This window comes from Antechinus flavipes, chromosome 1 (assembly GCF_016432865.1).
Source record: "Antechinus flavipes isolate AdamAnt ecotype Samford, QLD, Australia chromosome 1, AdamAnt_v2, whole genome shotgun sequence".
In the NCBI taxonomy this organism is placed as follows: Eukaryota; Metazoa; Chordata; class Mammalia; order Dasyuromorphia; family Dasyuridae; genus Antechinus; species Antechinus flavipes.
In genome coordinates, this window is record NC_067398.1 from 305,649,606 (window position 1) to 305,672,763 (window position 23,158).

Sequence of the window (23,158 nt, forward strand, 5' to 3'; positions counted from 1 at the left end):
CAAAATTTTTACCTAAAATAGATTAGTGTTGTTCTGGTTGAAAATATCTAGATAATCATTTCACTACTTTCATAAAGTTATGACTTTAAGTTAATTATGATGTAGCAGAAATAAATGAGGTGATTTACAGTTTTAGGGACAAGGATAATTAATATTTTAATTTTTTTTCCTAATCTGGAACATAACTTTATTGGCTCAGGAGTATAGGCTTCTCTTACACATAATTCTAAAACATTTGTATTAAGTAATTTAGTCATAGGGTATTCTTGGCAAAGATCCTGAAGTGGTTTGCCATTTCTTTTCCTAGTAGATTAAGGCAAACAGAGATTGGGTCACACATTTAGTAAATATCTGAAGCTTGTATTTGAACTCAGGCCTATCTGAAAGGCCCATTAGCTATTTCCCAACACTCTAGAATAACTATGATTCTATTTCTCTGTAGGGAAATACACAAATAGTTTTTTTTTTTTTAATTGAGTTTTGACCATTTTCTGCCAAATGTGTGTAATGATTCCAATCAAATTAGATTTGGGACTGGGGGGACAAATGTACTCCCCTTTCTCCAAAGTAACACATTTGCTTTTTTTGTGATTTTGATATTTAGAAAACAATAAAAGAAGATTATCATGATCCACACCTACTTTTACTCTAGGCTTCTAATTGCCATCAGTTTTATACAGAAGCAATAATTTAACCTGTTGCAAGAAGCCTCTGTTTGAAAAACCAAAATTACCACTTGGGTTCCTGTGTCTAAGCTTTCTTCAAAGCTAGAAGGGGATGTATGGCCCAGTAATAGCTACAAACTTCAACATGCTACTGTAAGCACACATTAAAAAGTGTTTTCTACTCTTCAGATAAAAAAAAAAAAATTAACTGGCAAAACTGGACATAGAAATTCTTTTCCTTCTTCCACTTTCATGCCCAAAGAAAGAATTTTAGGAGAATAGCTTATTTGTAATAGATCACGTACTCAATTTTCAGGAACAATAGTGAACTGGAAAAACTGAATTTTATGGATAATTAAAAATTTAATTCTCAATAGAATAGATTGATTTCCTCCTGAAACATTTCCCATGGCTGTTCACTAACAGAATCTGCTGCCGGAAGGTCATCAAACACATAGATGAAAACTGAAAAACCTGGATCAAAGTCCAGATAATTGATATCATTTGGCTCAAATATCTACATTTAAAAAATCACAAAATTTTTGTTTTTTATCTATGTGCATAGCATATAATATGCAGGTAGATGGAATAGTCGACACAGGAGTTAGGAAGACCCAAGTTCAAATCCAGTTTCAGAAACTTACTAGCTGTGTAATACCAGGTAACTCACTTAATTAACACTGTTTGTCTCAATTTCCTCATCTGTAAAATGAGCTGGAGAAGGAAGCAGCAAACCACTCCAGTATCTCTGCTAAGAAAATCCCCAAAGGGGTCATGAAGACCAACCCAATAAAATGAGTGAACAATAAATTGGCACATAATCAAACTTCCAAATATCAACTCTCTCTACCTTCCTTCAATTCTATAAACATTCATAACATATTACAAGCATACATGCATTTATTTTTTCATACATATATATATAGATATATATGCATATGTATATAATATGTATAAAAATATCATATATGGGTATAACAGATATTGGGCCAAGACCTATGATCTAATTGATAAAGGGAACTTGATGAAGAGAAAATCCCTTCACTGATGCAGCTCAGCACCCACTGCAACTCTAACAAGTGTTGTTCAGAACATTGAGGGGAAATGGAGGCAACACCTTAGATAGAGCACTAACCCTAAAGTAAGGAAGACCTGAGTTCAAACCCTGTGGGCAAGCCACTTAATACTGACTACCTCAAAATAAATAAATAAACAAAAAAAGTGCTGCTTTGAACACTGAAAAGTTAAATGACTTTCCCCAAATTATCAAGCCATTATGTAGAAGAAGTGAGATTTGAATCCAGGTCTTCCTGGATCTAAGTAAGCTTTCTATAGCATACTGTTTCTTATGCAAGTATGGTCCATCTATCCCCACCATACCCCGAGAAAGGTACTTTTTCAGAGATTATATCTACATTTCTATAATCTGCTGCTATGTTTCTAAGACAGTAAATGAGTTTGTTGGCTGAATGAGGAAACAAATGGGCTAGAAGGTGTCAATGTCACAAAATCAATTAAAGAATTAAACTTAAATCCAAACTTGTGGCTTCTAAAATTCCAACACTAGATGATATTTTTCCTTGCAATGCTTCTATAGTCAACCTACTGCAGGGAGAGGGTAGTAGAATGCTTACTGCAGGAACACTGAATTAGCCAGGACATACACACAATGTTAAAGTGCACAAAGAAGCAAGCACCAAGAGTTACTGATCCATGTAGAAAGGTCTCATAAGAATCTTCTGATTAATCAAATCTTTTCAGTAGCAATTTCATTCCTACCTCTTGCCTGAATTGTACAGAAAACTAATTCTCCACTTTGCTCTGCCAGTAACAGTATAAAATAAGCTAAATAAAAAATGTGTGACCTACACAACTAAGTATATTAAAGAAAAATAATTGTAGATCAGTTTGCAATTTTTGAAAAAGTGATGTGCTTCTTTCAAGCAAAATCAATGATATTAAAGTGAAAGATCCCCATACTTACCCTCATATACCATACAATAAATGAACAAGTCTTTATTGTTTATATGATTTTTAAATACTATTTTTATTTTGCCAAAAGAAATCATTCAATACCTATCAAGATAGTTATTCCACAAATCCCACTCATGACTGGCAGGCAAACAAACTGAAAAAAAAAAGTCACAAAGAGATTGTCATGCACAGCATTGTTCTTACCTGCATAGAATTCAGGGCTATAGACTGCACCCACAACTGGATTCAATTTCCAGCCTAAAACATATAAAAAGTGGTCCATTGACATAATTATCACAAAAAAGTAACAATTTAGTAATACTCAAACTCATCAGATATAATTTCACAAATTTTTGACAGTGAAGGATGCATAGCAGCATGATACAAAAGTACAAAAAATAGGTTCAAATCCTACTTTTTTTTTTCTTGTGAGCTGTTTGATATTGGGCCAGGAACTTAAAATCTTTGGGCCTCAAATTCCTCCTCTATAAAGTAACTATCATAGACATTACCTTGTAGGATTATTGTACAGGTAAAATGAGATAGTTAACTGTGCTTTGTAAACTATAAAGCATTATATGAACACATATAATAGTATATAGTAGCTGTAGTAATATCTTTTATTTGTGAATAAAAGAACTTCACAAAAATATTCATGTGAAAAAACACATTACCATATGTGTTACTATGTGACTGTTGTGATATTGACAAGAATAAAATAATACAACTAAAACTTTTGACATTCTTTTTGAAAATGATCTGAATAGAAACACATCCCAAGTACATACTTATTGAAAACTTCTCCCTAAATGACCAGAATAAATGATAATCTTTTTACAAATAATTATCTATAAATACTTATAAATAGAATATGATACATTTATAATTTTATTAATCTTTTTCTTTAAAAAAAAACCTGCAAGGTACACCTTTACCTAGAATCCAAAAATATAAGACTTTTTTTGCAATAATTTTCAAAGGTAATTGAAACTGACCCTGACTGGCTCTGTCTCACTTCCTGAAAGACCTTTTCAATTACCAATGTGAAGTATGCTTTATATAATTTTAGTGTGAATTAATTATGTGATATTTTCAAACTCTTTAAAAATTGATAAGTATACTTTGACAAGTATATTTGCTCTGATAACTATCAATAAGACAACATATTCAATTACCAGAATACTTTAAAAGTATTAATATTTGATATTCACATTTTTTGATTTATTGAAATCTTGAAGTCAGGTGTGGTTTTTTATTCGAAGTACCTACTTTGATTCCTTTCACTTACTTAATAAGTGTATTCCATCCATTCTTTAAAAAAATAATTTTTTGAATCCTAGCCTAAATTTTAAAAAATTCCATACTTAAAAGTCATGATTTTTCCATTTGTTTATGTTTACATCTACATAAAATATATTCCATATCTGCTTTTAATAATTTTTTTCTGGCTATCCACCCTCCAAGAATGTGCCTAGCTAATAGACGTTCATAATTGATAAACAGAAGAATGGCCAGGAAGTGATCAATTTTGGTTTTGTTTTAAGTCACAACCATTCAAAAGGAGTGTCTGCTAATGCAAAGGGGTGTACCAATCCACATTATTAAAGAAAAATGAAATTGGATATCACAGAAATTCATGGCAGCATGGAAAATAAAATCTATCAATTTTCCAAATCAACTCTTTAAATATATTCATTTTGCTATATAGGAATTGCTGAGTTCAATTCTACCTCAGACATTTACCAATTGTGTGACCCAGGTCAAGTTATTTAACCTTTGTCTACCTCAGTTTCTTCAACTGTAAAACAGGGATAATCATAGCACCTACCTGCCAGGGTTTTTGTGAAGATCAATAAATTGTAATAGCCGTAAAGAACCCCTTAAAGTGCTGCATGAAATATAGTTATTATTAATAACGTTACTGATATAGTCTAGTTCTCAAATAGTAATTTGACCTATACCTATGAAAGAGAACCTGGGGTTCCAAAAAAAAACCTTGGAATTGGAATGATAAGTCATAGGATCATATATTTTTGAGCTAATCTAACTCTTTATTTTCAGAAAAGGAAACTAAGGTCCTAGAGAATGGCACCTACTGGTGAAAAGTAGTACAGGTATAAAAGCACACACAAGTGACATTTAATTTAGAGTTCATATAGAGAATCATTATCTCTATTTATCTCTATTTTAGATATGAGGACACTGAAGCTCTGAGTAGTCAAATGTTGAGCAAGTTTAGTAGTGGAAATGAAGGGAGCCAAATGAGATGACTTCAGGTAGGGGTCCTCAAACTTTTTAAATAGGGGGCCAGTTCACTGTCCCTCAGACTGTTGGAGGGCCAGACTAGAGTAAAAACAAAAACTTTGTTTTGTGGGCCTTTAAATAAAGAAACTGAGTGAGGGGGATAAACGTCCTCAGCTGCTGCATCTTGGCCCGCAGGCCATAGTTTGAGGATCCCTGTATAGGAGGAAGTCCTCAGTTTCTCAGGTCAACTCTAAAATCTTAGGGTCCTGTGAAATTTCAAAGCCAGCTCAGAAATCAAAAGTACTTATTGACAATAAGGCAGTAGGACAAATGGGGTTCATATTATGCCCATCTTCCTCTAACTCAGAATATTACAGGTAGGCAGATTCTGATTCAATAAAAGGGAAAACTCCTTTGTAACAAATAAGATTGTTCAATCCAATGAACATTTATAAAATAAGTGAAAGGTACTGGACTAGGTGTTTGGGATAGAAAACAGCATGTAGTTCCCTGATCTTAAGATTTCAATTAATGAAAAAATGGGAAATAGCAAACATGAATATATGAATTTTAACCTAAGCTCTATCTTTTTGCTACAACAAGCCACCTGCCACTTTTATAATGACTTTTTATAGAAAAATTCTTGGAGCACATCTGTATGATTGGTTTGAATTACAGGTGTCATTAATTTTGGCGAAGTTTTTCTGAATCTGGACAAGTAGTAAGGTCTGGATTTACTCTGGCAAATTTGTAAAAATTGCTTTCATTTGTTTTTTCCCAGGATAGTATTAGATTGTGCTCCTAGATGAAAAAGTTCCACTAAGAGTACCACAACGGATACAAATTATTCAGAGTCCATTGATCATAGTATATGAGATGATGAACAATTTGAATGAATTTTGGACCTGCCAGCTCTGGCTGATGGAGCTCTCTAAGATGGTAAGTTATATTAACAACCTCTCATTTTATCTAAGACAAAAAGGGTCTTCAGAGATCCCAATTGATGCCCAGAGCTGAATTACTACCCCTCCCCCCATATCTCATTTTCTTCCTGTTCTCTATTCTCAGGGCTAGAGTGTTTTAACTTTTTTTGAAGGTAGCATGGGGAAGGCTTCATTCATCATGAAAATAACAGCAATTAAACTTTACTCTGTCTTGTCAGGGAGGTCTGTGCTAACCCATAACTGGGAGGGTTAATCAAGTGTGATGAGAACTGACTTCTCCTGAGCAAAGAGCTGCCAGGAAACTCTGGTGCAGGAGGAGGGGCAAGGAAATCTCCCCAGCAGGTGTTATTGTTCACGTCTTAGTGGGCACATCTTTCTTAGTGTCACAGTTCTTTCTGTCATTGTTCCCTTTCCCCAGAGTGTGTGCATGTGGGTGTATACCCACACAATGCATTTTTAACTTTAAAAGCTTAAACAAAACACGGGAAAATAAAAAGTATTTTTTGCTCTGCAGACTAAATATGTGGACATACACAGTTGTCATTAGAAAAAAATTATTCCCATGACTGGATGTTGTGTATCTATGTATACGCATATGTATATACACACTCATGTTTACTGTGTGTATATGTATGCATATTTGTGTGTATGTATGTGTATATCCTATATAACTATCTCACAAACCTAAAAGAGGTCCTTGGGATAGTGTTGCTAAAGACAATGATCTTGTAATGTCAACAAGATGGACAAGACAATCCCAGACATAGCTCCCATTTTTTATTTCTCCATTTGTCTTTTTCCCTAGGTCTTCCAAATTTAGAGATTTTGATCAAAGACATTAAACTAAACAATGAAGCTTACAACCAAAGAAAAACAACTGACAAAATCCTTTAGTTCCCAATATCCCGGGACCCCAGGCATGTTAAAGCAATAGAGCAATGACTTAAGCTATTACAGTTTAAGTCTCTGTTTCTGAGACACAGACAGGTTATCTGTGTTCCATTCAACAGGCAAGAGCTTGGTGTGTCTACAACGTTTTAAAAAAAAAATCATATTTAATGATTTCCCTCTCTGCATACGATTTTCAAATAAGCTACCAACAACACTCAATTTTAACCACCTCTAAAAGGACTCTGAAAAAGATGATCTATATTTGCATAAAATAAAATAACACACATACACATATACACATATATCCCTTTTGAGTTTCTGGAACAGAGATAGCACATAAAATGGACTTGCAAATATTTTATATACAATTCCATTATTATTATAGCAAATGAATGTATGCTGGAATGTACAAGATATTTCTAGATGTTCAAGGGACAGCTAGATATCATGTTCACTAAGCTTCAGGAAATATGAAATTAACAAACCAGAAACATCGGGGAACGTTAAGCTTACTAGAAACATTCAGGTATTCAGAAAAACTAGAATTTTAAACCAGAAAATACATTTATTATATCTTGTATGTGATCAGTTATATTTGTCCAAAATTTAGATTAGTCAAGATTTAGTTCACATTCCTTCTATTCCTCTCTTACTATGTCTCCAAGCTAAGAAGTAAATGAAGGAGTGGCAACTTACATCACCACTGACTAAGGGGAAAAACATGCTGCAGTTCTTTTGCTAATCCTTAACATGTATAAAATCTCAATTTTTGTTTCTATGTCAAATAGAAATTTTTTTAAAAATCAGTTTCTAGAGTTTTTTTCATTTATGCAATTTCAAGTCAAAACATCTTTCTTTTCTTTCCTATTATTTGCCTCAAAACCATTTCCAATTTTCTGAGTGGTATTGTCTTTCAAGAATACGTTTTTATGTCCATCTTTTCCTACATCCTTTATAATGTCTTGAAGCAAAATAGCTTAGAGGATAGAGCTGATCTTTGAAAAACCTAGGTCAAGTCTGTTATCTCCCAAATTCTTAAACTGTATTTCATGACCATACCTATAATCTCAAAACTAAATGTGAGGATTGTGAAATTATGATTTATTATCAATAAATGTTTTATTTGTATACTCATTTTATATACTTATATATGTAAAAATTTTCTTGTATGAAAAAGGATAATGAGTAAGAAAAGTTTAAGAAGCCCTGTATTTATCTGACATATGCTTGCTGGGCCACTGGGCCTCAGAGTTCTAAGAAACCAAAATTATAGATTGTAGAGAAGGTGCTGCCCTACATTGGTAGGAAGAGTTTCCTCACTGGAAAGACTGCTACATCAACACACTCACACATTAAATCATTATCTCTAAACCCTTTATTTTTCAATAAGAGTTGATTATAACTCAAAAAGAGTTAATTGCTATAGATAAAGGGTCTTCCATAGGAAGAGTATTGCTATTAATAAGTTATCCTCTGGTGCATGAATGAAAAATATTTATTACCTGTCCTTAGAAATTACATGAACAATTCTTGAAAAGGCTGATTCACTTCAGTACTGAATTGCCTCCTAATGGGGAAATATCCCTTTAATGGTCCAGGCCATCAAAAGGAAGTTGGGGCAAAAAGAGAAATAATGTCAGGGAGGGGGAATAACCTGCCTTCTAGTGATTCAGAGCATAAAAGAAAACTGCAAGTAGCCTACAATTAGGAAAAGTAAGTTAGGAATCGTCATTGTATAACAATAATCATTCGCAAACTAATGTACCACTCAATGGTTAAAATTTTACTTAAAAAAAAAAAATTCCTTAACATTAACATCTAAATATATGACATTGATCTTCAAGGTACCATATATAAAGGATAAAAAATAACAATGTGGAGGGGGTGTCTAAAACATAAAAATGATTTTCCCATCTCCTTTCTTTGTTCTCAAATCCTCCTGTTACAAGGACAACCATAATAGAACTCAATGACCACTTGCGTGGTCCAATTTTAATAATTAATTTACTCAGGCTATGTCCATTGTGATTTTACCCAATTAAAAATAGCTAGGGATCTACTGTACAGTACTAATCAAATTTCAGAGACTGAAATCAAGGTCAAATTCTAATGTGACTGTGTAATAATTTCCTGACATGGTCAATATGAAAGAAAAAAGAAGAGAAAGATCACTTTTTCTCTTACAACTTTATTTTCTTACTTCTAACAACTAGTCTAAAAAAGCCTACAATAATGAGAATACCATCAAATAGGATCACCCTAGAAAGATTGAAAGAAAGGACTATTTGCTCAAGATGACCACTAAATGAGCAGTTTCTCTGTAAATCACCCAATTTTATTCAGAATGTACCAAATTTGTAAAATGAAACATTGTTCCAGTGATGAAAGAGACATGCCCAGCTTAAGAAGCTTTCCTAGTTAATTTTATTAATTTGAAGGAAGAACATAACTTCCTGTGAAAGGTATGACTGTACTTACCATTTGTATAAGGGTTGACTGTCTTTTTATTTGTCATTACACGTGCTGTAGCATTATTTACCTAAGTACATAGAAAATCAAATTAGTATATTTTGCTGAGCAAGGTTGTAATTCTATTAATTGCATGCATTATGGCTACTAGTATTCATATAAAATGCAATTTAATTTATAAAAGGCAGTAGGTGCATAACAAAATCATACTATTTATAACTACATTTATTTCATAACCATTTAAACTTACAAATCATTTCAATAAAGCAACATCATATCATTTAAAAGTTTAATAAAGAGACATTAAAAGCAAATTAAAAAGTACTGCATAATTGAAGATTAAAAAGCATGCGTGTACTCCATGATAACACTGAAACAATAAATATTTTAAAACAGAAAATAAAATCTCTCATATGAAGGAACATGCAGTGAAGTAGAAGGGGAAGAGACAAGGTACAAGGAAACAGAAAATGTCAAAAAAAGGGACAAACAAATTTTAGCAGTGTGCAACATAACCCTTTAGAAGATAAGTACCATTGGAAAAGCAACAACTAGCATTCAACACTGGAAACAAGAGCCTTTTTCATTGCAAGAATTAACAAAATCATTCAAGCTTTAAAATCACAGCTAACAAAAGGATAAAAAGAGGGTGCATTATTTAACACAATATGGAGTTAACAATCTGAGTAAGATGTGCACCAAGTCATATCCTCAGTCCAGTCAGTGCCTCCCAGGCTTGCTTAAAACGTACACTCAATTACAGGCGTACCAATATCGAAAAAAATAGAGCATCAAGAAAACTTAATACAACAAGTCAAAAAAATTCACGTGGTATATATATAGATATAGATATAGATATAGATATCAGCGCTAAATACGTGAAACGGCAGATGGACTTCTCCACTTACCATTCAGCACCATCGCCAGCATGGGTATGTATACAGTTACCATGGTTACTGAGAGTTTGGTGAGGGGCCTAAGCGCTACCGTCGAGGGGGAAAATGAAAGGCAAAATATGCAACATCTTACTCCAAGACTACAGCATTTTCAATTGGTATTTTTTTTTTCTTTTTAAAGTTCTAACAATTATAATCCTATGGCAGTGTTGAGGGGGATCCGGTGGTAGAAAAAGCAGGCTCTTTATGTAAACATTTTATTGCTCCCCCATTTTTTTCCTTCTAGAGAGGGCACAGGCTACTAACCCTAAAAACATGCCTGTTGATAAGTGTCATTTTTCTTTAAGAAGCAAAATGTACAAGATTTTTTTTTTCTATTTATTTATTTATTTTTAGTAATGCTTTGTGTTTCCCAATTTGCTTAAAAAAAAAAAAAAGCCACTGCGGATCCCTCATCAACCCTGCAGCAGAAAAAAAAAAGCTGCTTTGTTTTTGGTTTGCTCTGTCATGCTTTTCTATTGTTTGGAATCTACTGCACCCATTTGATTTACAAAACATTGAAAATAAGTTCAAAAGATTAAGCTTTCATTTGTCTCATTTCTGTCATCCACCTTTCAGCAATAAGAATGAGAATAATAAAATAAACAAAACAAAACAAGTAAGGCCAGATTTCCTTTTTTATATATAAATATATATATAAACAATGGGAAGGGGGGGAGGGGCGCACACACAGGACACCAATGATGCATCTGAAACAACGTATGAGAGTGAAGCAGACATTTATCAAAAAGATGAAAAGGAAAATATTTTGAACATGCACCTCGATTTTACGGCCCTCTACCACGGTGCCGTGTAATTTCTCCCTCGCCCTGTCCGCATCGGCACTATTTTCGAAAGTTACGAAACCAAATCCCTGCATGCAGGAGGGAGAAGGGGGGAAAACAACATGCACATTATTATTTCAATCAATGATCACTTTTTAAATGTTCTCTCCATTTAATTTCTATCTCTTGTCCTTGCTTCATTTCTGTAACATGCAAATTAGAGAAATTATAAGAGTACTAAGATGTGCGATAAGTAAGAGATAAATGTGAACAAGTTTCCTCTCTTTCACCAGTTAAGATATACCCCCTAAAGAATTCAAAGAATACCAAAAATACCTTTCTAAATGTCACTACAGAGGAAAATAAATCTAACAGAAAGAAAATGAGATCAAAATAAATTTACAGTGTCTTTCACAGAGAATAAACTAAAATAATGAGAAGATAAAGGGAACCACTTTTTGACATGCAGATCTTAAAAAAAAATTAAATTGTGCACAAAATTCAACACTGAATGCCAGTATACTCTAAAACATTGCCTACAGAATCATGCTGTGTGGTTGTAAGAACATTTCTTCTTCATGCAACACTAGGGTTATTTAATTTGTTGTTGTTGTTAAATGCTACAGCCTTTACTTATTAAAAATAAATTAAAATCCTCACAAATGAAAGATCTTTCATAATAAAGCTTAAACATTTTAATTTAATAAACAACAATCACTTGATGTGAATATAATTTTCAACTAAGAATGCAAGTTCAAGGAACATTTTAAGCACTTTACATCAACATTTTTTTTTTAGATCATGTGCATGCAAATTCAATTGCCTACTATCCTTACTACCTTATTAGCAGAAGAGAAATGTGTGTACTTGCTGAGTAGTTTTGAAACACTGTTACTACATAAGTCAATTCTTCAGAAAAATACAAGAGCATTTATCTAGAATACATTCATATAATATATGTTAAACATAGTTGACTAACTAGTTGACTAATTTTTTCTAAAAAAAGTACATTACTGGCATATTTTTATTTTAATATTACAGCTTAATTAGCACTAAACTTAAAATTGTTAAAATACATGCGTTTCTTCCCTGACACTGCTACCTAAAAAGAGCCTTCCCATCTTTTAATGATACCTGCATATTATGGTCAGAAACGTACACCAACCCTTTGAAACAACTTGGAGGTAAACTTTAATTTGTTCTCCCAACTTTCACTTGGTAAACTAGATAGAGTTTAAAGGTACTATTATTAATAATGAATGCTATTTTAAGGCTTCATGAGGCCTCCATATTGGACAAACTATGTCCTTAAAAATAGATTAATAAGTTAACCATCTGGACTAATTATTTTTATTATATTTATAAGCTGAACTCAGCCAAGTAGCATATTCAGAGGCCAAAAAGAGGAAACTAGAAAATAGCATCAGTTCTGTATGTACAATTAGAATGGAAAGTAGAATGGTTCCAGGTAATCTAATTATGACATGGTATTAATACAAAACCAAAGTCAAGTTTTCGTCCTTTTATAGGTGGGTGAACCATCTATCGGTATTCTCTTCCATGGCCACAAACTTTTAATTATCAGCCATAATACAAATGTGTGCTATTGGTTACAAGAACAAATACCTAAGCAAAAATGTATGAGTGATTCTATTGAACCTACCTGCTACTACTGGGAAAAAAAAAACTCTAAGCAAATGGTCATAAATATGGTGGCTCAATATCATTTTGAATGGAAAAGACTTTGTATATGAAGAATGACATTCTATATCATATCAATTTCTTAAAGACAATGTATTTGTCCAGTCTGAAATTTATAGATTACTTGACTCAATATTCTCCTAAATAAACTCATGATATTCAAAATTAGGGACTAAATTTATTTTAATAATGCCAGTTTGATCTTTGACAAATGAAAGTGACTCAAAGAAATATCAGGAGGACAGATGTGTGATTAAAAGAATTTCTCTGACTTGAATTGCAGAAAAAAGCATTAAAAAGGAAACTCCTATTATATTTAAAATCTTTTGCAAAAATGGATTTAATCTATGAATTTGTTTGATTTCATTTTTCTAAGATTAAACATTCTCAAGCAAAAATAGCAGTTGCAAGATCCTGAGCTGAGCAGTAGATGCTAAGCAAATTTGGTGTTAAGAGGTGTTCAGTGTAGCATGACCCAGAAAGACAAAAACTAAAATGTTGATTTCATGAGGAGTGTTGCATCATTTTAATGCTAACAAGTGTCAGTATAATCTTAATTAGGTTGAATAATGAATTATCATTAAGTGTTGCATATATTATGAATCCCCATTATTATAACTTAAAATTATGTATAATATGGTCATTGGTTCCAGTCCAATGGAAATATTTAGAGCAAACTCAAATAATGCAACCACTTCATAAGATTATTGTTTGCACTAATTGGGACCTAACTACTCAAGGATTAAGAAGTACAACGGGTTATGGAAGCTTCTCAAACAGAGGATAAGACTAGGGAAAATTATCCTTTATTGGTTATCAAAAATCAGGTGCCTTCTCATTATTAATAAAAAGATCTGCCAAATCCCTTACATTTCATAGCTGGTGATAGTCCTGTACCTTGGGAGAAAGAAACTTTCAGTCTTCCATATTAGAACTTCCTAGAAGTAACTACTCAACTCAAACTGAGGGAGTGGGAAAAATTAAACTTGGTTTGGATTCAGAATTAAAATCCAGAACAGCTGTGATGAAACAGTGTGTGACTTCTAGGGAAGATATATTATTATAAGGTAAAATAGAAAAGTTCATTCATGCCAGATAAGGAAAATTTTCCCTGGGAAATATAGATAGAAATGTGGTACCAAGACAAGAAAAGATGTAAACTTTGAGAGAAAGCTGCTGAAGAGCAGAAGAATAAAAGATACTAGAGTCTAAGAGAACAAAGGAAATATTCTGCCAATTACCTGGTTACTAGCAATCCTGGAGCCAAATTAGCTAACAACTCAGAAACCAAGGTCCTTTGCTTCACCTAGCTCTAATACTAAAGAATATCCAGTACAAAATATCTCAGCTTGTCCCTTTTTCAAATTTGGTATTATAGGATCATCCTTTTGTATTGTTGAATGAGAGTAAATTGTTTCCCTCAGAAGACTGCAGTTTTTTGGAATGAGAAATGTATAGAAATCTAAACTAATCTTCCATTAACATTAAAAGACTCATTGGTTATTTTATATCACAGAAAGTATGGTGAAAGTCTAGGTAGGAATATATGAATCAAAGAAGTTTAACAACATATCAAAAGTTCGGATACAGAAGCAGCTAGGTGGCGCATGGATAGAGCACCAGTCCTGATGCAGGAGGACCTGAGTTCAAACCTAGTCTCAAACACTTAACATTGCTTAGCTAGGGGACCCTGGGCAAGTCACTTAATCCTAATTGCCTCAGCCAAAAAAAGAAAAAAGATTTGGATAAACCTTCCTCGGGGGAAAAAAAGAATTCAAAACCTAAAATCTCAAGCAGTTTAATCCTGACTCTGGGGATTTAGAGAAGTTGAAATAAATCACTTCACTCTTCTATAAAATGAGCTAGATGATTTCAAAAATTCCTCTACAATTAAAAATGCTATTATTTTATAATCTTTTTATATCTGAATTATAGCTATGAAATAATATTTTTGAAGATATTATTTGAGTGATGATATTTTACTTACTATCGCATCCCATTCTTAAATATACCTCCTAAAATCTAATAAACACACAAATCTATGTTTCTCTCCACACTAGAAATACAGCTAAAATGGCAAATAATTTTAATTTTTACAAATAAAATCAACTTTTATTTTGATTTGATTCAATTTATTTTTTTCTTACCATCAATCTCAAACCAGATCCAAGTTTATATGGTTGTTTTCAAATTATTATTTTCATAACTTATAACTCTCTTACTTGTGCAATATACATATTAATAAAGAGGGATAAAAAAATGGGCCTGTAATTTCATTGGTTTAAAAAGGTCCATATAAGGAAATTTCCCTCCTCTTAATGCAGGTTAGAACTTAAGATGCTTCTGACAGAACTTTTGAATACTGTGTTTTCTACTTGTATTTCAATGTTAAGCTTTTATGCGATTAGTAAAATTCTATTTTAAGCTAATGGGGGGAGGAGGAAACCCAAGTAATAATGTCAGAGAGGTGCTTAGAATACCACAAAGCCAGAATTTTGGTAAAGATAATGATGGGATTAGAATCAGATCTTTCATTCTCCCAAGACCAGTTCTCTATTCATCATGCTGCACAGCCTTTCTTATGTAAATAAAACTTGGTATATATTCCTGGTATAATAGTACACTCATTTAATACCAGTGGAATATACCTAGGTGTAGCTTAAGTAACATATCAGAAAATTATTCAGTCTGGCCCTCAATAAACTTCCTATTTTCTGACCAATTTCTGATACCAATGAGGTCATGATAATTTTTTACCTACTAAAATACATATTTTACTTTAAATAAGCTTCCCTTCATCAAATCAGACTGATACTAACTATCAGTTAAAGGAAACCGAAATATCCCTAGGAGTATAAAATACTCCAATTTAGAAAGTCACCACTGTTTTGTCTTTTTTTGTCAGTACTATGTTATAGAAGGATCCCAATAAATTCACCTATAAGAGTAACTCTTTCCTGGGGGACATATTGAATGCCCTACACCCATTAAGAGAAGCTATTTTTAATGTTACCCAATCAAAAAAAGGAAGGTATACATTTTGGAAGATGCAACCATTAATGGACTTATTCCTAAGATTCCCAGCGTCAGGCAAGTCACAGAGATGATGGTAGCCTTAAAAATAGAGATACCATTTTACTTTCTGAATTGCAAATGTTATTCTTCTAATGCCCCAAAACAGCTCAGAAAAAGCAAGCTTATGAATAAAAAGTGTTGTATGTATTTATACATAGCTAGATGTAAATGTATTTATGCTTATTTATAAACAAATGCATATACTGGCAAAAATGTAGAAAATGTTTTTGTAAAAGTTTAAGAAATGCAATTCTTCAGACTCAGGCTTGGAAGAAAATCTGTAAAACTCTTAGGCTTTGATATTATTTTTTTGCCAGCATGTTAAATAGGACTAGATGAAAAAAATGGCAAAAAGAAGTGATTTAGTCTGCTACTATAAAAACTTACTGCAACGCTTTTTTAAATATTTGGGATAAAAACATTATTTTTAAATGTCAGAGGTCATAATATTGAACTGCCAAAAAAGCCTATAAAACATTTTTCATGGTAGGCATATATAATTGGGTAAAGCAACAGAAGAGTAATAAGGAACTAATTTCTCCATCATCCACACTGATAAGCATTAATTATACTAAGACAGGGAAAAAGTACTACTTCCCCTATGTCTTCTGGAAGGGAGATTGATAAATTTCTTAGAACAGTCATGTCAAATTCAAAGAGATATAAGGACTACTACTCTGCACATAAGGATGTCCATGGGCTACATGTTGACCTAGTTTTAAAATGTAATATTATGTATGTTTTATTACATTTTTATTTATTTTGTTAAACATTTTCCAATTACATATTAATTATATACATATTAATGTAATTAATTAATTAATAATCAAGCTGCATTAAGAAATATTGTGGGCTGCTTGGGGCCTTCAGGCCACATCTGGCATCTCTGTCTTGGAATATACAATTCAATAAAGGAATAATACTTTTTTTTCTTCTTTAAGGGGTTAAACACAAAAGAGCTGACTGTGAACCACCATACTTAGAACCAACTCTTTTCAGAAATGCATATAAGTACAACCTAAACCAAAACTCATTTCTGACTGTAGACCAATAAGTATCATTAAAAAAAAAAAAAGGTTATGTTTCTTATATGATAGGTGATTTCTCACTACATAATTCATTAGTAGCCCCTAAATGTATGGACAGAAAGTCTAAGGTTTGTTTCCATTTAAAGGCAATATAGCAATGGACAATAATTTGGTCTCAGAATTGTAAAAGGGGAAAACAGGCTAGAATGTCTTTGGGAAATTGCATAGTAATTTAAATGACCCTCTTACCTTCAGCTCATGTTTACAATAAAGGCCCCTCTTTTTAACATTAATATCTTTTTGGTAAGGCTCTATTACTATCAGTTATAAAAGACTCTGGTCTCCAAATATTTAAAGTAGTGGATCACTTCACAAGCAAGAAAGATGTTTATGTTGGGTGTGAAGAAGCAATGACATATTACCAATCAGTGGTTCTCAAAGTATGGTCTAGAGAATCCTGGGGATCTCTGAAATCCTTTTAGAGGGTCTACAAATTCAAAAATAGTTTTTATTTCCAACATGATAAATGTCTATAAATATAATCCAGATAAACAAAAATGCTTTGGAGAGATACTCAATAATTTTTAATAGGATAAAGATACTGAAAACAAAAGTTTTCAATGAAGGATTGTGCAGTAGTCCATGATTAAACAAGGAGAAACATGAATTGAAAAAACAGTAAAATAATCATGTAGCAAGAACAAGAGATAATTTGATATTTAGCCAGTATGCTCCACTAATATACTAACACGATGTCAAGAAATCAGATATGTTGAGTGAACTGCCACAGAAGATTTACATGTGGGTCCAGACAAAAAGTCTCATAGGTCGAGGTCGATGGATTGGCTCACATTAATGACATCATAGACCCATTGTGGTATTTTATCATTTGGAAAAGAAAATAGGATTTGAAATTTCTAAAACTCGAAATCATAACTTCCTCCTTACCAGTAAATTACTTAAATCATTTTCATAAATCAATTACATAAATCATGTTATGATGATGTGATAGGAAGAGAATACCTGAAAAAAATATTTTGCCTATTAGCTCCTCCTAGGAAAAACAGAACTCGGCATATGAGTTCACCATGATCCCAAGCATAAAGGAAATACCTGATTTTATGAATAAAGGGTCTGAGTGCTTTCATGGGAATGTGAAAACACGATGGAAATTGTAGGGAAAAAAATTAATGTAAAATGGGAATAGGAAATGTTCCCAAATACTTTTATCCTAAGAAAAACTTGCAAGGAGAAAAATAGAAGAAATCTTCTTTAACAAATAATGACTTTATATTAGCTTCTTACTAATACTAAAATATTCTATTATATTTTCAGTCCTCCAGAGAGTTTATCCTAAACTAAGTTTCCTATGAAAAAATTCAAAATAGGAATCCATATAGTAAAAATTTGATTGTATTCAAAGGGTTGGTGTATTTTACTATCTAGGAAAAGAACTGCACTTCAATAATATAGGAAAAAATCACATTACAAAAAACTTTCTCATGAGAATGCCAACTGATTTTCATATAAACAGTCACCCCTAAAAGACAAAAATACATAAGCATAAACTATCATTATTTTAAAGCACAAATAATTTTCAATGAAAATGTTGACATATTCAGGGCTTTAAAAAAATCTACTTCTTACACATACTAAACTAGATCCAATAAATTTCACAATGTTTTGGAAACTGAGTAGCTCTCTAAAGTCATTTCCATTAAATTATACCTTAAACACATAACCATACTTTTATTACATCAGTGCAGTTGTTTCCCCCTTACTCATAAAAATGCTTTAAGTAACCTAAAATATCCTAGAATGAATTAGACAACTTACCTTTGAGCCTCGCTCATTAAAAATTATTTCAACATCTAAGATTTTACCAAATTGCTGCAAAGAAACAGAAATATATAAACATGAGCAAATGAAAGCATATCATGCTACACAAACTGGCAATTATTTCAGAGTATGAAAATATTGGTATATTAAAGTCATAAACTGTATTTAATACTCCACAGTTAAAGGGTATAATTAGCACAGAGAAGCAATTCAACCCAAACTGCTAAATTCCCATAGTATGACATTCTGAGGCAGAATCCCTGGTCCAGTGTGGATGACTTATTTGCTAAATAAATACAAACAAAATATTAATAATGTTAGGAATAGTTTAGTAGCACTGGCCCATTCCATTTTTCAGTGGGACAAAGTGGTTTTCAACAGGAGTTTGGCAACTGATGTGCAATATCCTGATTCTTTCCATTATGGCATACAATAATATTCAGAACAAGGTAAAGATGACATAAAAGGGCCTATACTCATGAAGAAATATGAATTATACCAATGACCCCGGCCTTCCTCAAAATATGGGTATAACTCTGATTTGTCTTTTAATATTCTCAAAAAAAGTAACTGTCATACTGTGATTTTTTTCAGTATTATTAGAAATATACTTTTTAAAATTGTCAGAATAGCTAAAATGGGGCTATATGACAATTCATGCTTTTATCTATTTATTTATTTCTAAGACTTAGACCTAGAATAGATTTATTAATGCTGAAAAACTTAAGAAATACATATCCAGTGTGTGTTTGATCCACACTAAGAGAAGGGAATAGTCAATTAAAAATGACATAGATGGATAATATCAACATGGAGCAACCCTCAAATTCATCCTTTGGCTTCAAGACAATTCCCAATAAAATACTTTATTCTGACATTTTGCTCAGGAACCAGTTTGTTTCTTGAGAAACACACCTGCTAGGAATGTAGTAAGTGACCAGAGAGAGTCATCCTGGAATTTAAGACCTAGTTCATTAATTTAAAAAAGAGGGGAGGGGTGATGGTGAAAGATATACATGAATAAATGAAAGTTAACTATCCTTTTCATGATGATAAACAATATTCTGACCTTCAAATTGTGACTTTTCCCCTTATTTTTGCTTTCATTTTACTCCCTTTGCCTTTTTCTAGCCTATTTTACCCAGCTTATATAATATCTGTCTAAACTACACTCTAATCCAAGTATTTTTGAGGCAACAGGAAACCACTAAGTAGAGGCTGTAATTGGTATAGAGAGAAAGAGGAAGAGTAGGGAAAGTCCATTTGATTAATATTTAAAGAACAAATAAGACTTCACATGATCAATGTACATTCTCTCTATGGAAGGAAACACTAGGAAAGTTTAGAACAAAGTCTAGCAAACCAAGTCAACTGGTTAATTACGAATCAAGATGATTTTAAAACTAGGAGGTGTAAACACTGCTTGGCAATGTATGATATAAAGTAGAGTGAAATAATTAGACTACACATACACTACACACACATAGTTTTACATATAGGTAGAAAATGAACCTTTAAAAATAAATCACTAAAAAAATTAAGAAAGAAAAGTTTTAAATATAGGGCAAAATTAGGTAAAGTATAAGTTATTTTATTCCAGAGATTGGGGGACTCCTTCCTTTAAATGTAATTATACAAGATACCCACAAAAATGGATATTTTCAGATAAAGTAGCTATTGGCTTTGAAGAAGTAAATGATTAAGGAAATAAGAAACGTAATTTAAACTTGGAATATTAAAATTCACATTTCTTATATGTAGATTGAAAATGTATCACAAAAATAATTTAGCCAGGAATAATACAATGAATATATTGATAATTTCAGAAGAGATAGTACTATAGTGGCCAATTTCATATGTGACCTTCTCAAAAGTAATGAAAGAAAAAAGATTGATTTTGATAAAGGTTTATGCAATTTGTAAATATGTGAAGATCTTTAGGTCCAGAGAATATTCTTCTTTTGAGTTTTTTCAGTGTTCTGAATTTCACCAGTAGGAATTTTGTCTTAATTATGTTTCAGTTGTTTAAAATAAAGAATTTAGCTTTCAACAGGAAACTTGCAATTTTATTTGAAAGACTAACCTAAAGCCCTATGTTTTCCATTATTCAGAATCAGTCTATTTTTTTTTCTACTTCCTACTAAGAATATAGGAAGGACACAAATTGCTGCAAATTAATTTTAGGAATAAGAGAATAGAAACAAATTTATTTATGGATGAAAAATAATAAAAATGTGTCCTACTTGCAATACATCAAATATCATCTAATGATAATTCTCTGTATGGACACAATGAAATGCCTATTTTAAAACCAGGAGTCAATAAAGACAAAACAAATTAATTTGAGCAATAATGCTGCACGCCTGGTATAGTATATAAGGGTACAAGAATGATACCACACTCAAAATCGATAATATCTAGAACTATGAGATAAATAGTGAAAGAATGATAGAAAGTTTAATAATGATATAAAGACAGCTGGCACATTTTCATTGTAAAGTGACACTATACAAAACAAAGGCAAAACTGGTGTTTGCTCAATAATGTTATATCTCAGATTCCATAAAAACATTCTGTTAAGTACTTCAGAACTTTATCTAAAATCTTCAAAATAAGGAGTAGAGGAAATATATATCAAGCAGCTGTAGATTGTCTTGGATCAAATATTTTTTTTTCTGAAAAACTATATAAGATGATAAATCAATATGGCATTTTTTAAAAAGAAAGTCTAAAGTTTAGTTTACACATAATGACTAAGAAACAGAATCTTCTAGTGGTTAGAATCTAACAGAATCTAACAGTGGTTACAAGATGAAGTTTATAGGTTCTGAACGAGATTTAAAGAGAACATTTTCCCATATATAAGACTTTAGCTTTGATAAGAAAAAAAATATAGAGATGCTATTAAAGTCACTATTAAATTTTGAAACTATTCTCAGTAGTTTCTGAATATATCAAAGATCAACTACAATCCCACAGTGATTATAGATGAGAATTACAAACCCAAAGAATAGAGTGAACTACAAGTGAACCATTCTCTCTAAAATCAAGGAATTCTAGAATGAATCTTGAAAGGAGATCAAGCTAGCTTTTCAAAGATAAATAATGCTAAAGAAATTACAGTGTTCCAGAAGTGTGTGAAAGGTTGATGATACATTTAATGATTAACATTTCCTACCTGAAAAAAAATATGACTTATGAAAAGAAGAAATTGATAAAAACATGTGTGGCCGCATTAGGCCAACAAATGTTTCATTCAGAATCAATGTTCTCACTTTAACACAACAAATATTTACTGGATGACTTCTATATCCACACCCACTATAGAGAATATAAAAATTAGTGGGACAGAGTCCTTACCTTTCAGAAGTTTGATAGTTTGTTTGGAATGTGTGAGGAAGCTCCCCAAAAAGGGAACATTATTTAATTCATTGTATACCAGAGATTAGTAAGTAAACTATTTTTTCCACTACCTTCAACTCAATTCATCCTGGGTTTGACCATTGCTTTCTGCAGATGAAAGGAAGACTTCATTTGGTTTATACTAATGCAAATATAATTTGAGCAAATTTTCTGGGCCATTTTTTTTTTCCTTTTTACTTCTACCTTCACTCATTATAATACAAAGTTGGAGGGACCATTCTCACCAATATTCAAATATTTTACTAATTTGACATCAGAGCAAGATCTATTTTAGGGTAACAAAGACTACCTACCTTTCAGGACATTAGTCAAAATGTATCACAAGACACCAAACTACCCTCAAGCTATTTATTACTAGGTGGGCAAATATTCCATGACCCCTAAGTAAATAATTCTTGTTAAGAAATAAGATATCTAATAGACAGGTGTATCTAGAAAAACTCATATGTGTAAATATTGGTATTCCTCCAATACCTTTCATTAAAATTGACTCAATATTTAAATATATTTAACTTCTATTTTAATGTGAAGTGTTAATCTTTGGCTTGAAAGTACTGAGACCTTTGTGCTTTGGGGGGAATGAAAGGAGTTTAAAGTTTTTACCAAATGAGAGATAAGGAAGTGTGTGTGTATATCTGCTCCTTTAAAATATCAGAATTCAAGTCTGGATTGTTTATATTTTGGGTTGTGTACTCTGTTGTTGTGCCAAGTACAGGCTAATGAAATATCATATATGTTTATTAAGGAAAAATAAATCCTAGAGTTATTTAGATTAGATGATATTTCCTCACTTTATAGGAATTATAAAAATACTTCTATATCCAACTTCTTCCACTACTCTCCTTGCATTTTTCCTTTTATTTCAGTTTTTATAAGGGAGTATCAATAGTAACTAATGGAGGCCTTAAAGGTAAACAAAAAGGTGCATTCCTCCTAACTAGCAGGGGAGAAAAGCCTATTTTTTTCATAATTGTTCTGTAGTCGGCCAAATTTGGCAACTATAGCTACTAAAAAACTGATGATACCATGCAGTTATGTTTATATCCTTAGGGGTACTGAGTTATTGGAAAAGTGTACAGGGGCAGAGATAATAATAGCTCCCCACTATCCACAACTCAATGAATACACATGCTTTATCTTTCAGGGCCTTTACTATAACACTCTCTGACGGAAAAGAAGCTTCCA

The 23,158-nt window shown here is 32.1% G+C and overlaps 1 protein-coding gene across 43 annotated transcripts in view; it reads right to left on the bottom strand.

Annotated features, from left to right (window-relative positions):
• The window catches only part of RBFOX1 (RNA binding fox-1 homolog 1), a 1,699,751-nt gene that overhangs the window by 99,127 nt on the left and 1,577,466 nt on the right, over positions 1–23,158 (bottom strand). For 38 of the 43 annotated variants that reach the window (XM_051964056.1, XM_051963939.1, XM_051963981.1 and 35 more), the window contains 4 exons: positions 18,548–18,601; positions 10,904–10,996; positions 9,197–9,257; positions 2,844–2,897 (listed from right to left, as the gene is read on the bottom strand). In XM_051964056.1, coding sequence (XP_051820016.1) covers positions 2,844–2,897; positions 9,197–9,257; positions 10,904–10,996; positions 18,548–18,601 — 262 coding nt within the window. The remainder of the gene's footprint in view (positions 1–2,843; positions 2,898–9,196; positions 9,258–10,903; positions 10,997–18,547; positions 18,602–23,158) is intronic. The other 5 variants (XM_051964083.1, XM_051964074.1, XM_051963962.1 and 2 more) reach the window with 1 other exon arrangement.